Source organism: Poecilia reticulata, chromosome 16 (genome assembly GCF_904066995.2).
Source record: "Poecilia reticulata chromosome 16, P_reticulata-male-v2, whole genome shotgun sequence".
In the NCBI taxonomy this organism is placed as follows: Eukaryota; Metazoa; Chordata; class Actinopteri; order Cyprinodontiformes; family Poeciliidae; genus Poecilia; species Poecilia reticulata.
Window position 1 is genome coordinate 18058950 of NC_088845.1, and position 19245 is coordinate 18078194.

Below are 19245 nucleotides of genomic sequence, written 5' to 3' on the forward strand. Positions count from 1 at the left end.
TAACCGCAACTTTGGTTTAGATTTACTCACAAAAACTATCAACCATAACTGCCAAACCTGTAGATTCCCAAAATCATTTAAAACAACCTGTCTTACAACACGAAGTAGACCAAAACCAACACATCCTGCACAGATCTAAAACAAAAACAATTGAGACCACATGAAAAATAAAATGACTATCAGTTTGGAGAAAGTTTTAAAAGGCATTTCTAAGGCTCTGGGACTGCACCACACCACAGTGAAAGCAATTGTCTGTAAATGGAGAAAATGTTGAACCTTGATTAACCTTACCAGGAGCAGAGAGCATCAATTACTCATCCAAAAGATCATAAAATAACCCAGAACATCATCTAAATCATTGCAGATATCGTAACATGGGATGTTTCACAGGTTGACCCCATTCACAATTACAAAAGAATAATTAAAAACAACTAAATATTACTTTAGTAATTCACAAAGCTGAATCTTCAAATTTTTTGTTTGTTTATACATTAATGGTTTGAGAATGTGAGATAAACGGCAGACACTGCTATTTTTCCCTTTGGAACAAACGGCAGTGTTCCTCGTGGATTTGCATGCTGGGAATTTTCCCTTTTTAAATGCACCGCTTTCTTTTTAACACAACCGTATATCACAATTGAAAAGAGGATCTGCGTTAATGTTGTGAGCTTTTTTTTACCTCACAAAAAAGCTCACAACATCTCATATATTCATTCCTATGCTTGTTCATGATTGAGTAAAGCAGGCCAAACATTAGCATGATTATTTCTCATGCGCCTCATAAATATAAATAACTTGGCAAGGGTGGCATTAGCTAAGCCTGTCCTGAAGTTGCAAGGGTGTGCTCTGGTTTGCTTTTGATGTTTCATTTTGGCCATTAATTACCTTGTTACCTTCTAATTCAGAACCACAAAGAAATGAACTGGACTGCACCATTCTTCCAGAGATTTTATCATTCCAAACTTCTGACTTAAAATGGTTCTCTGCTGTCATTTAATTCCATTTTATTTTAACAAGTTTGTGCCTATGAAGCATTAAGGGTATTATCCATCTGCCCAAGTCAGTGACAAACAAAAATACCTTAAATAGTTTCTTAGAAAGAATAATTCTTAGAATTATTTCTAAGATTGCAGTGAAAGTTTTTTTCTGAGACCTCAGCTCCCAGGCGTCTGTATCCCACTGCTTTTCTGCTGCAAAATTTTTACTTAAATGTTATACGAAAAACATTTCGTATACTGTCAAAGATGGGTAAGGGGGAACTTTGTTTTTAAATGGGGGGGTATTTTGTAAAATTGACTTTTTTGAGCATTACATCATGTTATAATGTTATTCTCGCATGAAAAAAAATACCTGGAGTGTTGCTTTCATTATTTTATATTTGCTTGAGAAATGATTGAATCTCCTATGGCAGCCATTCAGGGGGTGCTTGCTCTCACTGAGCACTCCTTTTCCACACAGCTCTTACTCTAGGCTGTAGTCTCCAAGTCGAGCTTCAGCCTCACCGAGCACCCCTACCCAGCAACCCCGCCACTCACCTCCTTCAGACTAGTGGCAGCAGCAATAAGCAAACACTTGTGCATCTGCTGAGTTTATCATGAGAACTACTTCAAAGTGCAACGCTCCTAATGACGTTGTAAATGGCTTAATGGACAAAATAAGAGCAGAAGCTTCTTAAAGAGACAGAGGCCCAAATTCAAGGCTTTAAATTGCAAAGTCAAATTTCTTTTGAGGTATGTTTGATATATACAGCCTTTTTACAACAAGTGAATGCAACATCGTTACTTGATTGTGCTATAAAATGGCACTATGTGCCTGGAAAATGCGTAATACTGCCCCTCTAACTTAATACGCATCAGGAATCGGGAATAGGAGCCGTGAACATCAAGTAGATTTAATTTAATTGAAGAGGCTCTTAGATTAGATTTTAAGCAACTGTTAAGTCATTATTGTTGATAATAAATGAAGCTGTAAATAACATCTTTTTCTGTTTTTTATCTTGTTGCAGAGTTCCAAGAAGAACTTATGAGCTAAGGCGTGCAGTAAAAGCTGTTAGTCAGATGCAAGAAAAAGATGTGGACCAAAGAAGCTGCAGCTCAGAGGACAGTTCTAAAGCCTGTGACCAACTCCAGCAAATCACTACTACAGACTCCAGGACTTTCAGCCATCAGTCTGATGATTCTTGCCAATCTCTTTCACAAATATCTTTAGCCACAGCTCTACGAGAGTCTCCACTGATCCGTTCACCATCTCACACAGACTCTCCAGCACTGCATTCACAGTCTTGCCACAGCTTTTGCCCCCAACTGCCTTCCCCTACACCAGGGCGGGTGGGAGGCAGGCTCGGAGTGTCCTTCTGTTTCTCTCGGAGAGGGCCCAGACTAGAGCCTTCTGCCTCCGTCTTTTTCGACCTGGAGGAGGAGGAGAGAGAGAAGAGAAAACAGATGAAGGAAAGAGTAAAGGCCATAATGGAAGATATCGGCAGGGAACTAGGGGAAGCAGATGAAAGTGAAAAGGACAAGTCTAGCTCTGACAGTGTCTTGCTAAGGGACATGCAGCCAATCCCCGGAGAACTTGCAAGACAAGAGGAACAGATGGAACGTTTTCCTATTTCTGCTGCAGCCAGTGATAATCACAGCCAGGACTTATTAGACTCACAGTCGCAGACCTCAATGACCGTATGTGGCACTGCACTGGCAGTGTCTCACATGGACACCAAACAGAAAGACAGAGTTGCAGAAAGACACCAAGAGACACTGAGAAAGAGGGAGGGAGGTGATTTTCTATATGTGCAAGGCAAAGACGGTTCAACCCGACTGAAATGGCCTGTCAGTTTGCTTAAATTTACCAAGTCTCAACCACAAATCTCCTACAGCTGCAAGCCGCTCTGCACAAATCTTCGACCTGCAGAAAGACTCAGTGAAGATGTGCAAGAGTCGCAACAAAAACTGTTGTGTGTTCTTTCAGGTGAATTATATCCATTTGTGCCATCTGTTCATACAGCAGATGCACATTCCTGTTTGCAAGGACAAGAAAGACATGAGATTAGAACACACAGACAGGAAAAAAATGAGCAACATATCAATGTAGAGACAGAAGCACATCTGCTCCTTGAAAACAAAAACCTTCCATCACCTGAAACAGAATCAGACAAAGTAAGGTGCATGCTAAGTGAGGAAAATTGCGAGGGGGCAGCCCCCCATCCATTTGACCCTACTCAGAGTGACAGCTCTGACACAAACTCACAGAATCCTCCGGGAGGCAGATTAGAGGGTGCAGGAGGGATCAGGAAGAGAGCCATCACAACCCTGAGCTGTAAATTAGAGTCTGTCACCCACCCTGGCACACAAGGGATGTGCATCAGCCCGTCCAGGTGTGAATGTGGGAGTGAGACAATACACAAGTCTGCCAGAGCGCCAGAGTCACATGTGGGTGTCCCAAAAGTGTCACCCAGAAAGAAGAAGACCAACACAAAGAAACACAAACTGGTAAAGAAAAAGAAAAAGAAGGATAACAAAGAAAGGTCCTCAAACAACCAGCAATTAGCAAAGTGCAAAGTAAGGAGTGTTGTCTCTGCAGTTTGTAGAGCAGTAGACACTGAAGAGACATGGGCAAAGAAAAGGAGGCAAAGAAAGAAAAGGATGAGGGGGGTGGCTGGTGCAGGCAGCGACTGTCTCCTGGGGAGATGTGTGGTAGAGCCAGTATCTGTCTCTGTCAGAAAGAGGAGGTCTCATAGGAGCCGCTGTGGTAAATTCAAGTCAGAGCTGGACACTGAGCAGAGAGAACCATACAGCGTCTTCACCAGGCTCACAGACACAGTAGGGGAGAGAGAGCGAGTAGGAGATACAGCCACTTTTCCCTGGCGGTCCCACTTCTCCTTTCGTTCCTTCTCGCCGGGATGCAACTCAACACCGTTTTGGGAAAGGGGTCACCATGGCAACCCCAGGAGTTTCATTGACTTCTGTTACCCTGACAACAGCTGTGGTAGTGGCCCGATGAAAAAGAGAAAACTCTTCCACAGGGACAGAGAATTCATTCATGGTGAGAGCAGGAAATCAGTGAGGCGCTCAGGCTGCAGAGACAGAGGCCTGACTTCAGACCCCCAACAGAGGGAGTGGACAAGAGGTGCTTCTGCTGGAGGCAGTCAGGAGGGCAGGTTAAGGACTGGATGGAGCCCAAAAAATAAATCAGCTGAGTGGGATCATGAGAGAAGGCTTAACCCAAGTCCTAGCTGCTGGAGCAAGAGATATGAGAAGCCAGAGGATGTAGACTGGGACAGGAGCAGCATCGACAGGTGGACTTTTGGCAGTAGTGATAGTTGGGAAGATAGGGAAACAAGCAGGTCCATTTCATGCACCAAGTCAATTTGTGACAACAGAGACAGCCCATGTAGCGCATGGAGGTGTGCAGGCTCAAGGCGGTCAAGTTCAAGGCACCTCTCAAGCCCTGAGTGGTGGGCAAGCCAACATCCTTCCAGCTGCCAGATTGCAATAGGTGCACAGGGCAGTAGATGCCATAGCCCACGTTCCTGCAGCCCCTGTAGCAGTACCAGCTTGTCAGAGCTAAGCTGTGAGTGGAGCAAAAGCAGTACCTGCTCAGGAATCACTGTAGATAGGTTGTCTGTCAGCTCATGCAAAGCATCATCAATATTTGCAGACACCTCTCTGGAGACAAGGAAGCACAGCAACCCCACATTCACTCCCTCCATGTTGTCAGTTTCCCAGTCATTCCCCCAGATATCACGGCTAAAAGGGTCAAACCTCAATTGTGACAGAAATCCCTTACTGCTAAAAGAGACAAGTTCGCAGCTAGACCACTTACCCTCTGCTTCCGATGCAACTAACATCTCAGACACAGCTTCTCCAGAGTTACATCCTAGTAAGACTCTCCCACAGGCAGGGTCCAAGACATTTAATTTACCTCTCATTGGAAAACTTCCTGCAATCCAAAGAAAGGCAAAGGAAAAAAAGGATCTGCTGGAGAGGAATCTGGAAAAGAAGAGAGAAAAGGAAGCCAAGATCCACGAGGCCCTTGGAACAGAGGGTGTCAGTTCAATATGTCCTCTGAACACTGCTGAGTCAAATCCCAGCAGTATCCAAAATCTTTGTCTGCAGGAGATTAGGACAGACGACAAACAGACAGGTGTAGAGACCACTACACCAATCAGCTTTTCAGCAGAAGAGATGGACAAATATCGTGTCCTCCAGGAGCAAGCAAGAGAGCACATGCAGAAAGTCTTGGAAAAGATACAAGAAAGTCCAGATATTCACACACAGACAAGCTACATACATGGCACACGGACAGAGAGTTGTTTTATTCCACAAGAACAATACAAACCTGTCCCCCTGCACAGTCTGATGGAGCCTCAGTTGATTCATCCAGATTTGTTGCAAAGACAAGTTCAGCACTCATTCCATGTCAGTCTCCCACTCACACAGGAGAGCTTTACACACCCTGTGACTCTGGGAGTTCCTAACCCCAATCCACTTCCACCTTCCCCTGCTCTCTCCAATCTTCACCATATCATTTTGCAACACACAGCTCTCTCTATGGACCCCCATGTAGCCTCCTCTTCCAGCACATCCACTTCTCTTCACCCACATTCTTCCCCACGCTCTCCTTCCCTTCCTCATCCTCTTCACTTTACTCCTTTCCCCATCACTTCCCTGCTTCCCTCAATCTTGTTTTCCCATCATCCCATTCCCCTCCTCTCACATGCCCCAGCTTTCCACGCATCCCCTCTCACTTCACTGTCCCCAGTATCCCTCCAACCCTTGAACTCACGGCCTTTCATAGACCAATCATGGCCAATGTCTTTTCAACAGAAGGCAATATGATTTTCACAGAGCTACTGTCATGGTGATTAATCTCTCCTGGCAGCAAGAGGACAAGGGGGAATGCTTAAAGAAAAGTCTGAAATATTTTTTTATTTCAAATTAGGCATTTGTTATTGGTTTCCTCGTATCAGCGCCAACTCTTACTCACATACGCCTTCACAGACACACTTCTATGTGTGCATATACACCAACAAGTATTGACTGATTTCAAATGAAAATTTGTTTCTCCGTTAGCCTCTGTTCTATTGCTGCTGACAGTAGGAAAAAAACAGACTTTGATTCTGTGCTTTGACCATCATTTCTCATTCAGGCCCAGAATAAAAGGAAAAGGTACACCTGCTATTCAAAGACAAGCTGGGCTTGTGTCATCCTCTCTTTTTCCTCCAGAGCTACAGGCAGACCAGCTGCCTTTTGAAGTACCCTTCAATCCAGGGACAGGGTAACAAGAGAAAGTGATAATACTCCCCACTTATCTCCATTTCATACAGGTTATCTGGGTTAGGCTGTGACTTTCAACAAACAGATAACATACCAAGGACCTGAGGGGGATGTGGCACGGCCATTTTAACCTTATGTGAGCTCTCTGTGAGATAGGAGTAATCCTGTCCAAAGACAAATTTACATCATGAAGGACACAGATTTATATATTTGAAATCATTAAAATAAAATATGTTTATACACTAATTAATCCCCACTTAATGCATTTGTTAATAGATGTCCTTTTACAACTTAAAATCTGAGACATGGCGTTTTCTTTTTGTCACACTGCATTTAACAGTTCATGAAGCTGATGTTATATTAAAGTGTGAGTGACAATAAAGGAACTTTCATGCTTTTCCAAATTCTGTCTGACTCTTGTTGATCATGTCATGTTTTGCAAGAACATCTATGTCATGTTTGCCCTCTGACACAGAAGTCCCAACAGTCTTATAACACAGTGGTCCCCACCCTTTTTATTACTGCAGACAGGTCAAGACTTGGAAAATTTTGCTGTGGCCCGGGGGGAGGGGGGTTGGAAGGTGGGGCGCGCGCGTACCATCAGATAAGGCGGTGTTGGTGTTCCCGCTAAAGCCTGAATATGCCCAATTTGGGGTTGTCTTGGACTTTTTATCGCAGCCTGTGGGGTTTACCCTGTCTGGGAACGAGAATACAACCTGCTCAATGTGACAGGTAGCCAATCAGAAAGCGCGGTGATGTAAGAACAGAGGGGAATCCCAAACAGCCGACATATCGACATATCGCGCAACTGAGAGTCTGGTGGATATCGGAAATAATATGTGGAAATGTTTATTATTATATGTAAAGATCCTTATTATATACGTTTATGTTTATTCAGTTAAAAATGTTAACAATGAAAAAACACAGTCACCTCCAAATCATAGTGCAGCAAATAGAGCGGCTGCTCCCATCGTCTTTTATCCACAGCCTTTTCTTTTTGTTACATCTTTTATCTCTTAAAATGACTCCACAAACTATCACTATTGTTTCTACATCGTCATCCGTGTTTGGTTATTCTAAATTCCCGTATGCTATGTTGGGGGTTTTGTGGATTCTCTTCTGGAATCGGGATGTTTGTGATTGGAATCGGTTCGTGTGGTGTGTTGCTCCTGTCGTGTGGCTGGAGACACGAACCGATCCAACCTGTTGTACTTTTATCAGCTCAGTGGTCACAGAGGTTTAGAGAATCGGCCGACAATTCTTAAATCTTGCTGTCTAAACCAGACTTAAGACTCACAAGCTCTACTCCTCTCGACCACTTCCCAAACGCTCTCTGACTCTGGTCGCTATGGTAACGCGTACATATCCCTTCAAAATAAGATACAGATGCACCACAAAAACGAACATTTTACTTTCATGAAAATTTTAACTCACGATAATGACAAACGGGAGCCCTGAGCTTGTTTCTCTGCAACGAGACGGTCCCATCTGGGAGTGATGAGAGACAATGACACCCAAAGTGTTGCTTACATGCACAGCGTGCTTGGTCTCTACATGGCGAAGCAGTTTGAAGGCTTTGTTGCCTCATTAGCAGCCGGACGCCACATTGTAATGTGGGACTCACCTACCGGTCCGGGATAAATCCATTCTCCTGTCTCTTCTCTGGGCCTTTTCCCCTTTGCAAAGAAACTTTCCAAAGACATCTGATCTGTTTCTTACTCATTTTGCTGCTTGTGGGCTCAATGTTGGCGCGCAAGTAACCGAGAGAAACCGGTTAAAGGATTTTCAAAATAAAAGATCCTCCAGACTCAAATAATACATAAAACGGAAATATTTCATTATTTTTTGCGCGGCCCGCAAAAAATAATTGGTCCACAGACCGGGGGTTGGGGACCACTGTTATAACACACAGTAGCTAATGCTGTTCTCCATTTACTTCAGAAATTGGAAGTCTAATAGGCAGTACATCCAACTTCAGTATGTTTTGGTTGTAAATCCAAAGAACCACAGGATTTGCTCATTCTTTTGCTTAGTGATTAGGGTAACACTCGTAACACAATATGCTAATCTTACATGGCTGCATTTAATGCGCTTAAAAACAGCTAGGCCTGTCACGATCAATTTTGCTGGATGATTAATTGTCTAAAAAATTATTGCGATAAACGATAATATTGTTTCAAGACCTTTTGACACTGATTTAATGGAAATGACTAATAATGCATGCAATTTCCTGCCATGGATAGATACACTTTATTTTCAAAAGAACACATAACACTGGAACTGATAAACTAAGTGTTAACAGTGTTAATGGATTCTCAGTCTCCATTAACAAAAAACGTACTTGAATAAAAACTAAACAACCTAAAGCCAAAGTGGAAATAAATACTGCATTCAACCAAAAGAGTGCAGATTATGAAGTCTGTATTGGCATTCAGTAATCACTAGATTTAAAGAGAAGATGGGCACATCCGACTAATACAATAGTTAATACCACACGATTTTTTTTACCCCTATTTTCCCCTTATGACAATCTTAGATCGTTGACCGATCTAAGATTGTCGTTGATGATTTCGTAACCGATCATCCTGTAGTGTCAGGTGTGTTACGGTAGATCGTCCTGGCCGCTCCGATCTAAATCAGGGGTTTTCCCCGACTGGGAGCTTTAACGCTGAATGTGACAGGTAGCCAATCAGAAAGCGCGGATTCTCCTCCGTGCTTTCTGAGGGGAAATTACGAAGGGGAATCCCAAACAGCTGACACGGCGCAACCCGAAGTTCAGCGGACATCGGAAATGATATGTGGAAACAACATTAATGTTTATTCAACATTTTGTGCAAAGAATATAGAAATGACAAGTGAAGGAGTTGGAGCCAAACTGCTACCGCAGATGATAAACTCCGCAAGTTTTCAGCTGTTCTTCGTTAACGTGACATAAATAGGTTATAATGATTTTCATTAAGTCAGGACTTTACGCTGACTCTAGCCACATGCATCACAGGTAGATTCTAGTAAAGCATTGATTAATGCCCGATTTTGAAATTAGTTAACTGGACTTGTAGCCGTTATTTTGTGTCATTGTGGCTGGACACCACACGGCACGACGAACCCGATCAAACCGTTATACCTAGCATTTCTGTCGGCTAATGTGTAGTCTGGTTTTGAAAATGGGCCGACAATCGGCCGACAACTCATGTAGTGTGCGCTGGACATTACACTAAAGAAATGAGGAAGGGATTTGTCAGTGGAGAGCACCGGAGTTTAGTCTTTTTTTCATTCAGTGTCATCAACAGAAAGAAAAAAGGCAGGAAGAGACGATATAGCCGATAATTAAAATGAGGTCGATAGGTTTAATTTATTGTGCGATTAATTGATTTATCGTTTATCGCGACAGGCCTGAACACAGCAGTAACATATTGAACTATAAATAAGAATCTGATCTGTATCCAATTAGATTCCTAATTAAGACATTTTTAAAGAACTGGAATAAAAGTCCTTGAAGCTCAACTCCACTTTGTTCCCTTACTACTGTCTTAGACTACATGTAAACTGTAACTACAGTAAGCTATGTGGTCACAATCTGCACACCAATTAAAAATGAATCAATATATTTTCACATGAACACCTTAGAAGACTGAATTAAAGCCATGCCCACTATTGTGTTGATATACACATACTGTTACCAACAAACAAAGAAAGCCTTGCAGAATCTGGCTCTGCAATGATATTCACAGTTAAAGGAGAGATTTGTTCCACATGGTTTGCTCAGTTTTTTTTGCGAAGGAGAACTATATAGTGTCCAGCTGAAAAATCAGTCACTACATTTTGTGTCTCAAAGCAAAACTCTAAGTAGAACATTCTTTGCTGAAAGTTGTCTGCATATTGCTAACTGAAACAGTACTGAAATGTGCCATGATCCAAATTATCAACAAGCTATATTAAAACAGAGCATAAACATATGCTCTGTTTTAATATGGGCAACCTGCCCATGAAAACATCAGCAAAGTCAAGGTATGAATTTACAGAAGACTGTGAATGTTGAATCAGATATTTCTTGAGAAAGAAATTATGACTTTATTGATAAATTCTGGAGTATGAATTCAGGCTTAATTATTGGTATTTTGACACAACTGGGTGTTCCAACAGGATCACACAATACATATCAAAACTTGTTTTGAACTGGATGCAGCAGGTAAATATGAAGCTTCTGGAGTGATTTCAACTTTAGAAACAAATGATGAAGCAATCCACATTTTAGAAGATGTTGTAAGGTAAGAAGTACAATATCTTACCTTTCTGAACATAGCCTGTCTTGCAATGGAGCAGCAAATCAAAGCTGTCCTGCAGAAACTCCCAGTGGGACAACATGTCTCTAGCTGTCAATAACAATGGACAAGAAAGACTGCAGTAACTGGGACATCAGTGGTGGTGAGTAAACTAAATGGGATACAATCACAATAACGATGCAGAGCATGCAACACTGATGAAATGCGGTGTGTTGCTTCATTGCATTTTAAAGCTGCTGAGGTTTCAAGCATATATGAGAATGATTTAAAGAAGTATCAGACTGGGGCTCTGTATCACTAAATGACTGTTTATGATTTACCCAGATCTGTATTGGGAACAAAATCTTTTGATGGGAGATTATACATGCAAATCAGTTCTGTGGTGAAACATGCTTAAAAAGCAACAAATATGCAACATGCGAGGTTGTTACCACCTTGTATGTGCGAGTCAACCAACTTTTGGTTTTGTGTTTTTCATTTGAAGCAGTATTTTCCTCTGACATCTTGTCACAGAGTGAATGTGTACAAAGTAGAGGTGTGCCGATCGATCGGTCGATCAGATAGCAGGTAAAGCAGCGCACAGCTACAAACACTCACCCGGATTAGCATGACGGTCAGAAAGCTAAACAAATAACCCGCAAAATTATTTAAGTCTTCGAGCTGCGATGAAAGACGCTGGTTCTGCTCTCGCTGTTTGTAGCTGTGCGCTGCTTTACCTGCTATCTGATCCTCCATATGTCTTTTTTACTGCAGTGAGCCTCGGTGTAGCCAAACACCTCAAGTATGGCATTGTTTTTATGTTGTATTAGCTTCGTTGTGTTGATGCATTTTGACGTGCTTCAATTTTCCGCCGCAACACGCAAACTTCCCCATTCACTCAGTGCGTTATAGTTCCACATCGCTTAGGATTTGTTTCTGCGCGTTTACGCAGTGTGAAGGAAAGAGGAGACCAGCTGCACAGGCAGGCTGCGAAATGAGATGCAGGTGATCAGTATCGGCAACAAGAGCCAATGATCGCCGATCACCGATCATGCACTTTTTCACGAAAATCGGCCAATTATGATCGGTGACTGATCGATCGGCACACCACTAGTATTACCGATAGCAGTACAATTTGCAGAATGCCTGTTTTGTTTAGTTTTCTTCTTGGAATAAGTTATTAAAAACAAGTTTTTGTCTAAATTAAGGTGAATTCATGGTTCCTTTTTCCACATAATGTAACCCGTAGTGTTTATGATAAAAAAATTATAATAATTATATGATCAGTATCGGTGATCAGTATAGGTGATCGGCCCTCATGGGTGATCGGTATCGGTATCGGCAGGAAAAAACCTGATCGGCACATCTCTAGTACCGAGCCAACTACATTTGTATCATCCCAGGTAAAAATAAAATAAAAAAATAAAGGCTGTATTGCAGTAGCAAATCTTCCACTGAAAATTGTAGAATGATCCAACTTTTAAATTGAGTGAACTAAATCAATGAGGAAAAAAATCCATACAAGTAATAATAGTTTTTAAACAATCACTGTAGATACAATTATTGGCACCCTTGCTGTTACTAATTTGCGCAACCACCTTCTGACAGTAGAGAAGCACTCAGTCCTCTCATAACATTTCACATTGTTGGAGCATATAGGAAACAGGATCTTTGACATTCCTCTTTGGAGGATCTCTCTTAATCGTTCAGAACCCTGCATCTTATTTCATGATTTCTTCAGCTCTACTCAGCTTTCTTTAGTTCTGGGAACTGGAATTGCCATGAGAAAAGATTAATTTTGTGTCTTTTTGAAGCATTTCTACACAGATTTGACAACATATTATAAATCAATATGACTACTAGCTTTTAGTTTTCAGACAGAATCCACCTGAGTGTTAGAATCCATTTCAACAAGGTTTCAAGGTCCTTTGGAAGAAAAACATGCCCAAAGCACAGCAGACCCTCAGTCGTACTTTACAAGCATTTTTGTATCCCAAGCATAAAAGAAGTCATGGATTACAAATTAGAAATTTGAAGCATACGGTTTAGCTATGTTACCCACCAACCTTGGATGGGCTGAGGTTAAAGTGTAAATTTCGTTTTTCAATGTTTGACGCTGCGACATAGAAAAGATGAGACACACGCGTTGAGATTCCTTTAGCATCTAAGAGGAAGGTTTATTCATCTTCTGTGCAATGAACATAATCCATATACAATACTTCATGTATCAAATACTTCAGGCATCACAGAGTAACTCTTTGATTCAGTACATCACAAATAGCTATAATATCCCTTTAAACCAAGCGAGAATTATTTTAACCATTTAGCTCCATTTAACGATGTGAATTTTATGAAATGACTAAATCTATTCACAGATGGCTTTTAATTCTCTAAATATTAGCCTTTTTAGTTTAACTCCAATACTTTGTCCTTGTTTCTCAGAATTTGTTTTTATTTTTCAACTATCAAAATAAAAATATATGAATTTACTTAACCGTTTTAAATAGCTTGTACTACTTTTATTTCGCACAAATAAAACGTACTTTAACATTTAAGCATTTTAGCTTTTAATTGTATTCATTGTTTTAAAATAATAACTGTTATTTCTTACACAAAAACTAAAATTTAACCACAACTGAAAACGGTGTAATTCTCCTTTAATGCTGTGTCTCCTTACAAAGTTTCACATATAGGCAGCCATTACTTACTCTGGATGTCACAACAATATTGTTTGTCTGGGTTTTATGCAATGACCTATAAAGGAATGTCAATTTTACAAATAAAGGCACTAAAATAATGTCCTTAATGTGGAAACCACTTTAAGAAGTACAAAACATAATACATTGAAAGTGAATTCAACAGTCCCTCAGCTGCCCCTCGGCGAGCTCACACACGTACAAAGGCCTCTAGCATTAGAATTAATTAGCTTTCAGAAACATGTCCTATTTTGTACACAACACTAATCACAAAATGAACAACGAGACTCACTAGGTGACACCCGCTTTCATAATCTCTTCAATTCTTAAAAGATACCAATATATATACATGAAAATAAATTTTTACTGACCTGCGATAGAGAAAAGATAAAACACACATATCGAGCTTCGTGTAACATCTAGGAAGGTTTATTCTTCTTCTGTGCCCGACCTTCTCTATGCCACCAATGCGACATACGCCACCTAGCGGTTTTATGTGGAATCGCACTGAATAACTGAAATAACGCTAAAGAAATTAAGGATAGAAAAAGAAAATAATGTTGGGTTGCGTATTTTCATACTTAGCGTTTTTATTTACTTAGAACTTGTTTCTACAGTTACATATATTTTAAAGCTCTTAACAAGGCAATAGCAATTGTGATATTTCAGTACCAATGAATCATAAAGTTTCAATTTAGAAAGTTGTGAAACCCATTTTCTGTATTTAGACGCAAAGGACAACTCTGCCCTTTGCAAACTAACACATTTTGTATATGGAATGCGTCTTATTGCCAAACATTAAAGTGATTTTGTCTAAAGAGAGATTTTTCCGGCCTCATTTCAAGCTGCTTTAGAACAGCAGAAAATGCATTAAATGGTAGGAAAAAACCCAACCTTTTGCATCATTAATAAAATAGATGAGTTTAATTCTTGTATCTCTTGCCAAGGGTTATGGATGATGGTAACTGTTGCTATGCATTCAAGCCTGGTAATAAAGTTGCTTGCCAAATAGTTGATAGCTGCAGCGGCCGGCTCCCAGGGAACAGAACACAGACAAGAACAGAGCGGCATCCAGATGGCGTACGGACTCAGACTACCCAGAGTGCTTTGAGAAATTGAATTGATTTTCCCTCCATGATATCACTGAGCGCAGCCTTGCACACAGTTTTAGGGGTGGGTATAGCAGAGAGGGCGATATTAATGCAGACAAAAAGACAAGGCACAAAATATGTACTCCCTGCCTGGAGATGGTGGCAGAAAGTATTGCAGAGATTCTGTAATTAGAGCCTAACTCTGTTTTCTCCTCCTTGTGACCCTTTAAGTTTGAGACAGAGAGCCACTATCTCTCTCAATGGGACAAGAGATCAAACAGACTGCCTGAAATATAGAGCAGTAATAATTAGCATGGTTCAACATAAACCTCTCCGTCATATATTCAACCCACTGTTCAGTCTCTCTGCAAGAGTTTCATTTAGAGATCTACCAGATTTGTGCTGCAACTTCTCTGCACTCTCAAACTGATAATAAGGAAGATGATACAAAATCAACTGAGTGCTTCTTTTTCCACCCTCTTCTTTACACTTCATAGGAATTCAAATTACTGCAGCATTCTAAGAGCAAATGCTGAAAAAAACAGTCACATTAGCCAAAGAAAAGGGTTCTTTAGAAGAAAATAATAAGGTGGCGCCGAGAACTTTTATTAAAGAAGAAAAAATCCAGCTCTCCCACACTCTCGCAATGCGGTCATGTGGAAATTAGTAATCACAATATCAGTGTACTTCCTGTCAGTGACTGATTAAACCATTACCTAAGCCCCAAGATTTGCCCCCTGGTGAGTTCATGTTTTGCTGCTACGTGTGCACGCTCCCAGAGAGCAGGTTGATTTATGATGGAGAGGAAGCAGTTTGCTCAATCAATCAGCTTCTGAGAACTAATGAGGAATAAAAACTAAATCTGGCACTCAGTCAGACACATCAGCAGCCCCAAAGAGCTCTCTGCTTGGGCAGAAATTCTTTTTATTGGCACCACATCTGACTGTTAGTCTGCAGTGTGGAGCGCCACGGATTGTAATCAGGAAAAAGTGCCCGTCACTGTGACTGAGGCTATCAGCTTATCCAAACTTGCAATGTTAAACGTGGTACCGCAAACATATTTCGAATCCTTTATACAGTTTTTTAAATTGTATTCTGTTTGATTTTATGAAATGGACCAAAACGGTGTAGCAGCTGCCAGACAAAACAGAACCTGTTCTGTTTTGTTCCTCAATTACAAAAATAATTTAATTGTGGAACATTTTTTTTCTTCTTTTCTTTATCATTTTTCTATAGCGCGAATCAAACCCAGAAGGTTTTCTCTTATTTTCATCTTGAGCGGATTTATACATGAATATAAATCATACAAATTGCTGGGAGAATTTTATTGTAAAGTAGAAATTTTTCCTCTTCCTGATTTTCCCTCAAAATTGTCTTCGACCTAAAATGATTCCATTTTATGAGCCATGAAAGTGATTGCAATTTTTGATAACCAACAAAACTTGTTGACTTTTAGACATGAAAGTCATCTAAGGTAGCTGATAATTGTTTTAGTGCCACTACCATGTTTCACCATCGTGATGACAAGTTCACAGAGAAGTCCAGTGTTTGCATTTAGGGCAAAATATTCACATTTAACCAGACCCCATACATACAGCATGTTTGCTGAGTCCCTTATGAATCTCAAAGACAAATTGTTTATGGTTTTTGCATGACAAAAGTTTAATAGAAGTCGATTATTTTGGTAGGTACTGTATTTGAGGTTGTGTAACATCTCCGACTTACTTCCTCTCTGTATTTTCTATGGCTTGAATCTGACCCTCTTCTTTGATTCAGCCACGTCAGCAGGACTCCCACTGTGTTCTCTGGCTGTGCAAAAGAAAAGGAACCATCATCCCTTCAATGCCACTCATTCAAAACTGTTTAAATGCTGTTTTTACTGAACGGACTTGCAAAGCATATACAACATTATCACTGTTCGAAAAAAGCAATTTTTCTCCCACAGTGACATTCATTAAAAGTTTTATTTAGTTCTGATGCACAGAAAACACACTGTTCAATTTAAATGTATCCCCTTTTTACTTCATCTTTGCAGCTGCACCAACAAGTGAGAATAAAAGTTCAAAAGAACCTGAATGGCAGGGTTAAAGCTGAAATTCTGGTCTCCATTACCTAAACCGTCGGTGACCTCTTAGTTGGGTCGTTATTTTGAGTTGCTTTCTGCCTCTCTCATGATTTCTTTTTCATGCATCACCTTGTTAACTCTTTCTGAGCTTTTGAACTTCCCCTAAAAGTACAGTTCAAAGAGTAATCTGCCACCGCTGATGTGTCAAGAGACACTGCTCTGCCTGCAGGTGCGATATGTGGAGAGATAATTGGATTCTGACTGTTTAGAGCTTTTACTTCAAAACAATGCATCACCATGTATAATTCAGAGCCAGAAAAAGCTCTGAATTATACCCTTAACCAACAGAAAAGAACAGAATTTACACCGCTCTGCCGCTGAGCCAAAACATGTTTCTGTAAGACTTTCTCTAATGTAGAAAGCGGTTATGTTGCCAAAGTTTTTGAGACACTTGTCTTTGCACACAAATTGGGTTTAATAATATCCCATTCTTAAACATTTATTATAATGCTGGCTCAACCACCTTTAAAAGCCCCAGATCCAAGATGTTTGTGGAAATATTTTGTCATTTTTTTCCAGGAGGTTATTTGTGACCTGCTGTTCAACTCAGGTAAGGTCAAAAGTCTACGCAGGCCACACAAATTCCTTCATAGCAAATTAACCCAACTAGGTCTATGTGCAATTTCTGTTCCTTTTTTCATGACTGACTGAGCACATAGAATCAAGGTTTGGGGGTAAAAGTGTTTATTTATAGTGTGGGTGTTACTGTTGCCTTCTGTCGTAATACAGACACACCATACCCGAGTTTTGTTGCAATGATAATGAAGATATTCATTATTCTCAAAGTTATGAATGCTGTGGTACTTGGGTGGTCAGGTTTTGGTTGTCTAACTTCTTATTAATTTATATTCAATAGGTCTTGGCCTATTAGAATAATTTCTCTGTTCTGTTCAGAATTGTTAGAAACCTGTTGCCATACAGGTTAAATCATTTTTGTTTGGTTTCTTTATTTAATCTTGTGTTCTGTTATTTGTTCTCATAGATTTGTGTTAGACTGTGTCCCTTGGTATGCAGTTCTATTTAAGTCTTAGTTCAGCTCCCTGTGTTGTTTCCCTCTGCCACAGGTGCTCCACATCTTGTATGATTAGTTAATCTTGTTCCTCAGTAGTTCAGCACCTAGTTTTTTGTCTTTCTTTGCTGGATTCTTCCTTCACTCTGGCTGTTTTCAAGAACCATCTTTTTCGGGGTTCCCCCCTTAAGTTCACCTTGTCATTCCAGATGAAAGAACTCCGTTGCCACAGTTGATCTCCGCACTTGGATCTTTTACAAAGTCCCAACGTGACAGAGATTGTCGAAAATATCTTTATACGTTACAGAAAATTTATTATTTTCGCCGAGACTAGGGGGCATACCCAAAAACTGAAAAAAAAAGTTTGTATCACAACGATGCGATCATGTTAATATTGATTAAAATGTGAGGGATGTTTCCTGCACCTTGTAGAATCTGAATTAAGCTTCTGTTGCCAAAACACAGAGTCCAATCTGGTGCTCGTATGGTGAACCTACTAAAAACCGACCAGTGGGTGGAGTGCCCACAATGCATTTGCAGATTAGATGTAGCATGCTTGGCATGGTATTATTCTTAAACTTGGCATGGACCCACCCCCAAGGACATGACGCTGTCAGCACATTGCTTCCACTCGTCTGCACAAACACAGAGGTGTAATAGAGGAGAATTAAGGAGGCTGTAATAGTGAGATGTGATGCTTGGTTGTAAGACAGCATGGCTAATTCCCTGGTTGTGTTATCTCTGAAAGACAGATGTTCCCAGCCAAGATTGTGGTGTGTGCACACACAAGACAAAGAAGGAGAACAAAAAAGAAACTCACACACAAACTGGGAAAATGCAGAGATGTATGAACATAGAGAAATGCACAGTGGAACAGTTTAAAAATAGTTTTATTGACAAAAAAAAAAAAACAGAGATCAATGACTAAGATAACATTTCTGTGCGTCATTAAAGGACACAATGTGTTTCTGCAGAGTAAACAAAAGAGAAAGAACTATTATTCTTAAAGAAAGTTTCCTTTCAGGACAAGGATTCACAGCAGAGGATACAGATCATTTGATACATGGCTTCACCCTGTGACTGTCAACCTCTTGGGTTAGATAACCATCCATCCTATCGTGTCATTAATTCAGTTAGAATGCATGGCCACATCCTAAAATACATCAATCTAGATGGATGAGACAAAGCTTCCTGTCAATGCACAAGTCAGGGGTGTCAATTTCATCCTCTGCATCCTCTTGTGCCGCTTGTCTAAATTTCTGTCTCCTTTCCAGGCTCTTCGTCACGTCTGAGAATATTCATAAACTGCTCCTGCAACCAAAGCACAGTATCCATGATTCACAGAGCAGCCTTAACGGCCTCATTGAAAAGTTGGACAAATTGTTTATAGGCCTTGAAGCAAACGCGAGTGGTTGAGTGTGACTTCAAGGAGGCTTTTTTTTTCCATAAATGAACATATGAAAGTATGTACAAACATTAGAGCTGCCTCTCATATTCCTTTTTTTTTTGTCCTCTCAGCTCAGATCTCCCTCCTCCTGTTTCCGTTTAAACGGCTTCAGCTTTAAGTCTCCATATTCAGATAATTTCCTCCTTAATCCCTTCAGAGGAGCTCCTCGCTTAACTTTCTAGTTAAGTCAGTGAGACACACTAATACAGGATAAACAGCACATACACACACACACATACTGTACATCTAGCAAATTTCACTTATCTGATGCAAGTACAACTGGTGGTTGCCTTGCTCAGCTGGTGTGTATGTTTGAGTATGCTTATTGGCTGTATTAGGGAAT

The 19245-nt window shown here is 40.5% G+C and overlaps 1 protein-coding gene across 5 annotated transcripts in view; it reads left to right on the forward strand.

The window, feature by feature from the left end:
* Positions 1–6676, forward strand: part of znf804b (zinc finger protein 804B) — a 68512-nt gene extending 61836 nt beyond the window's left edge. For 4 of the 5 annotated variants that reach the window (XM_081597201.1, XM_081597199.1, XM_081597200.1 and 1 more), the window contains one exon: positions 2006–6676. In XM_081597201.1, the coding sequence (XP_081453327.1) occupies positions 2006–5834 (3829 nt within the window). In that variant the 3' untranslated portion in view covers positions 5835–6676. The remainder of the gene's footprint in view (positions 1–2005) is intronic. The other variant, XM_017309727.2, reaches the window with a different exon arrangement.
* The last annotated feature ends 12569 nt before the right edge of the window (positions 6677–19245 follow it).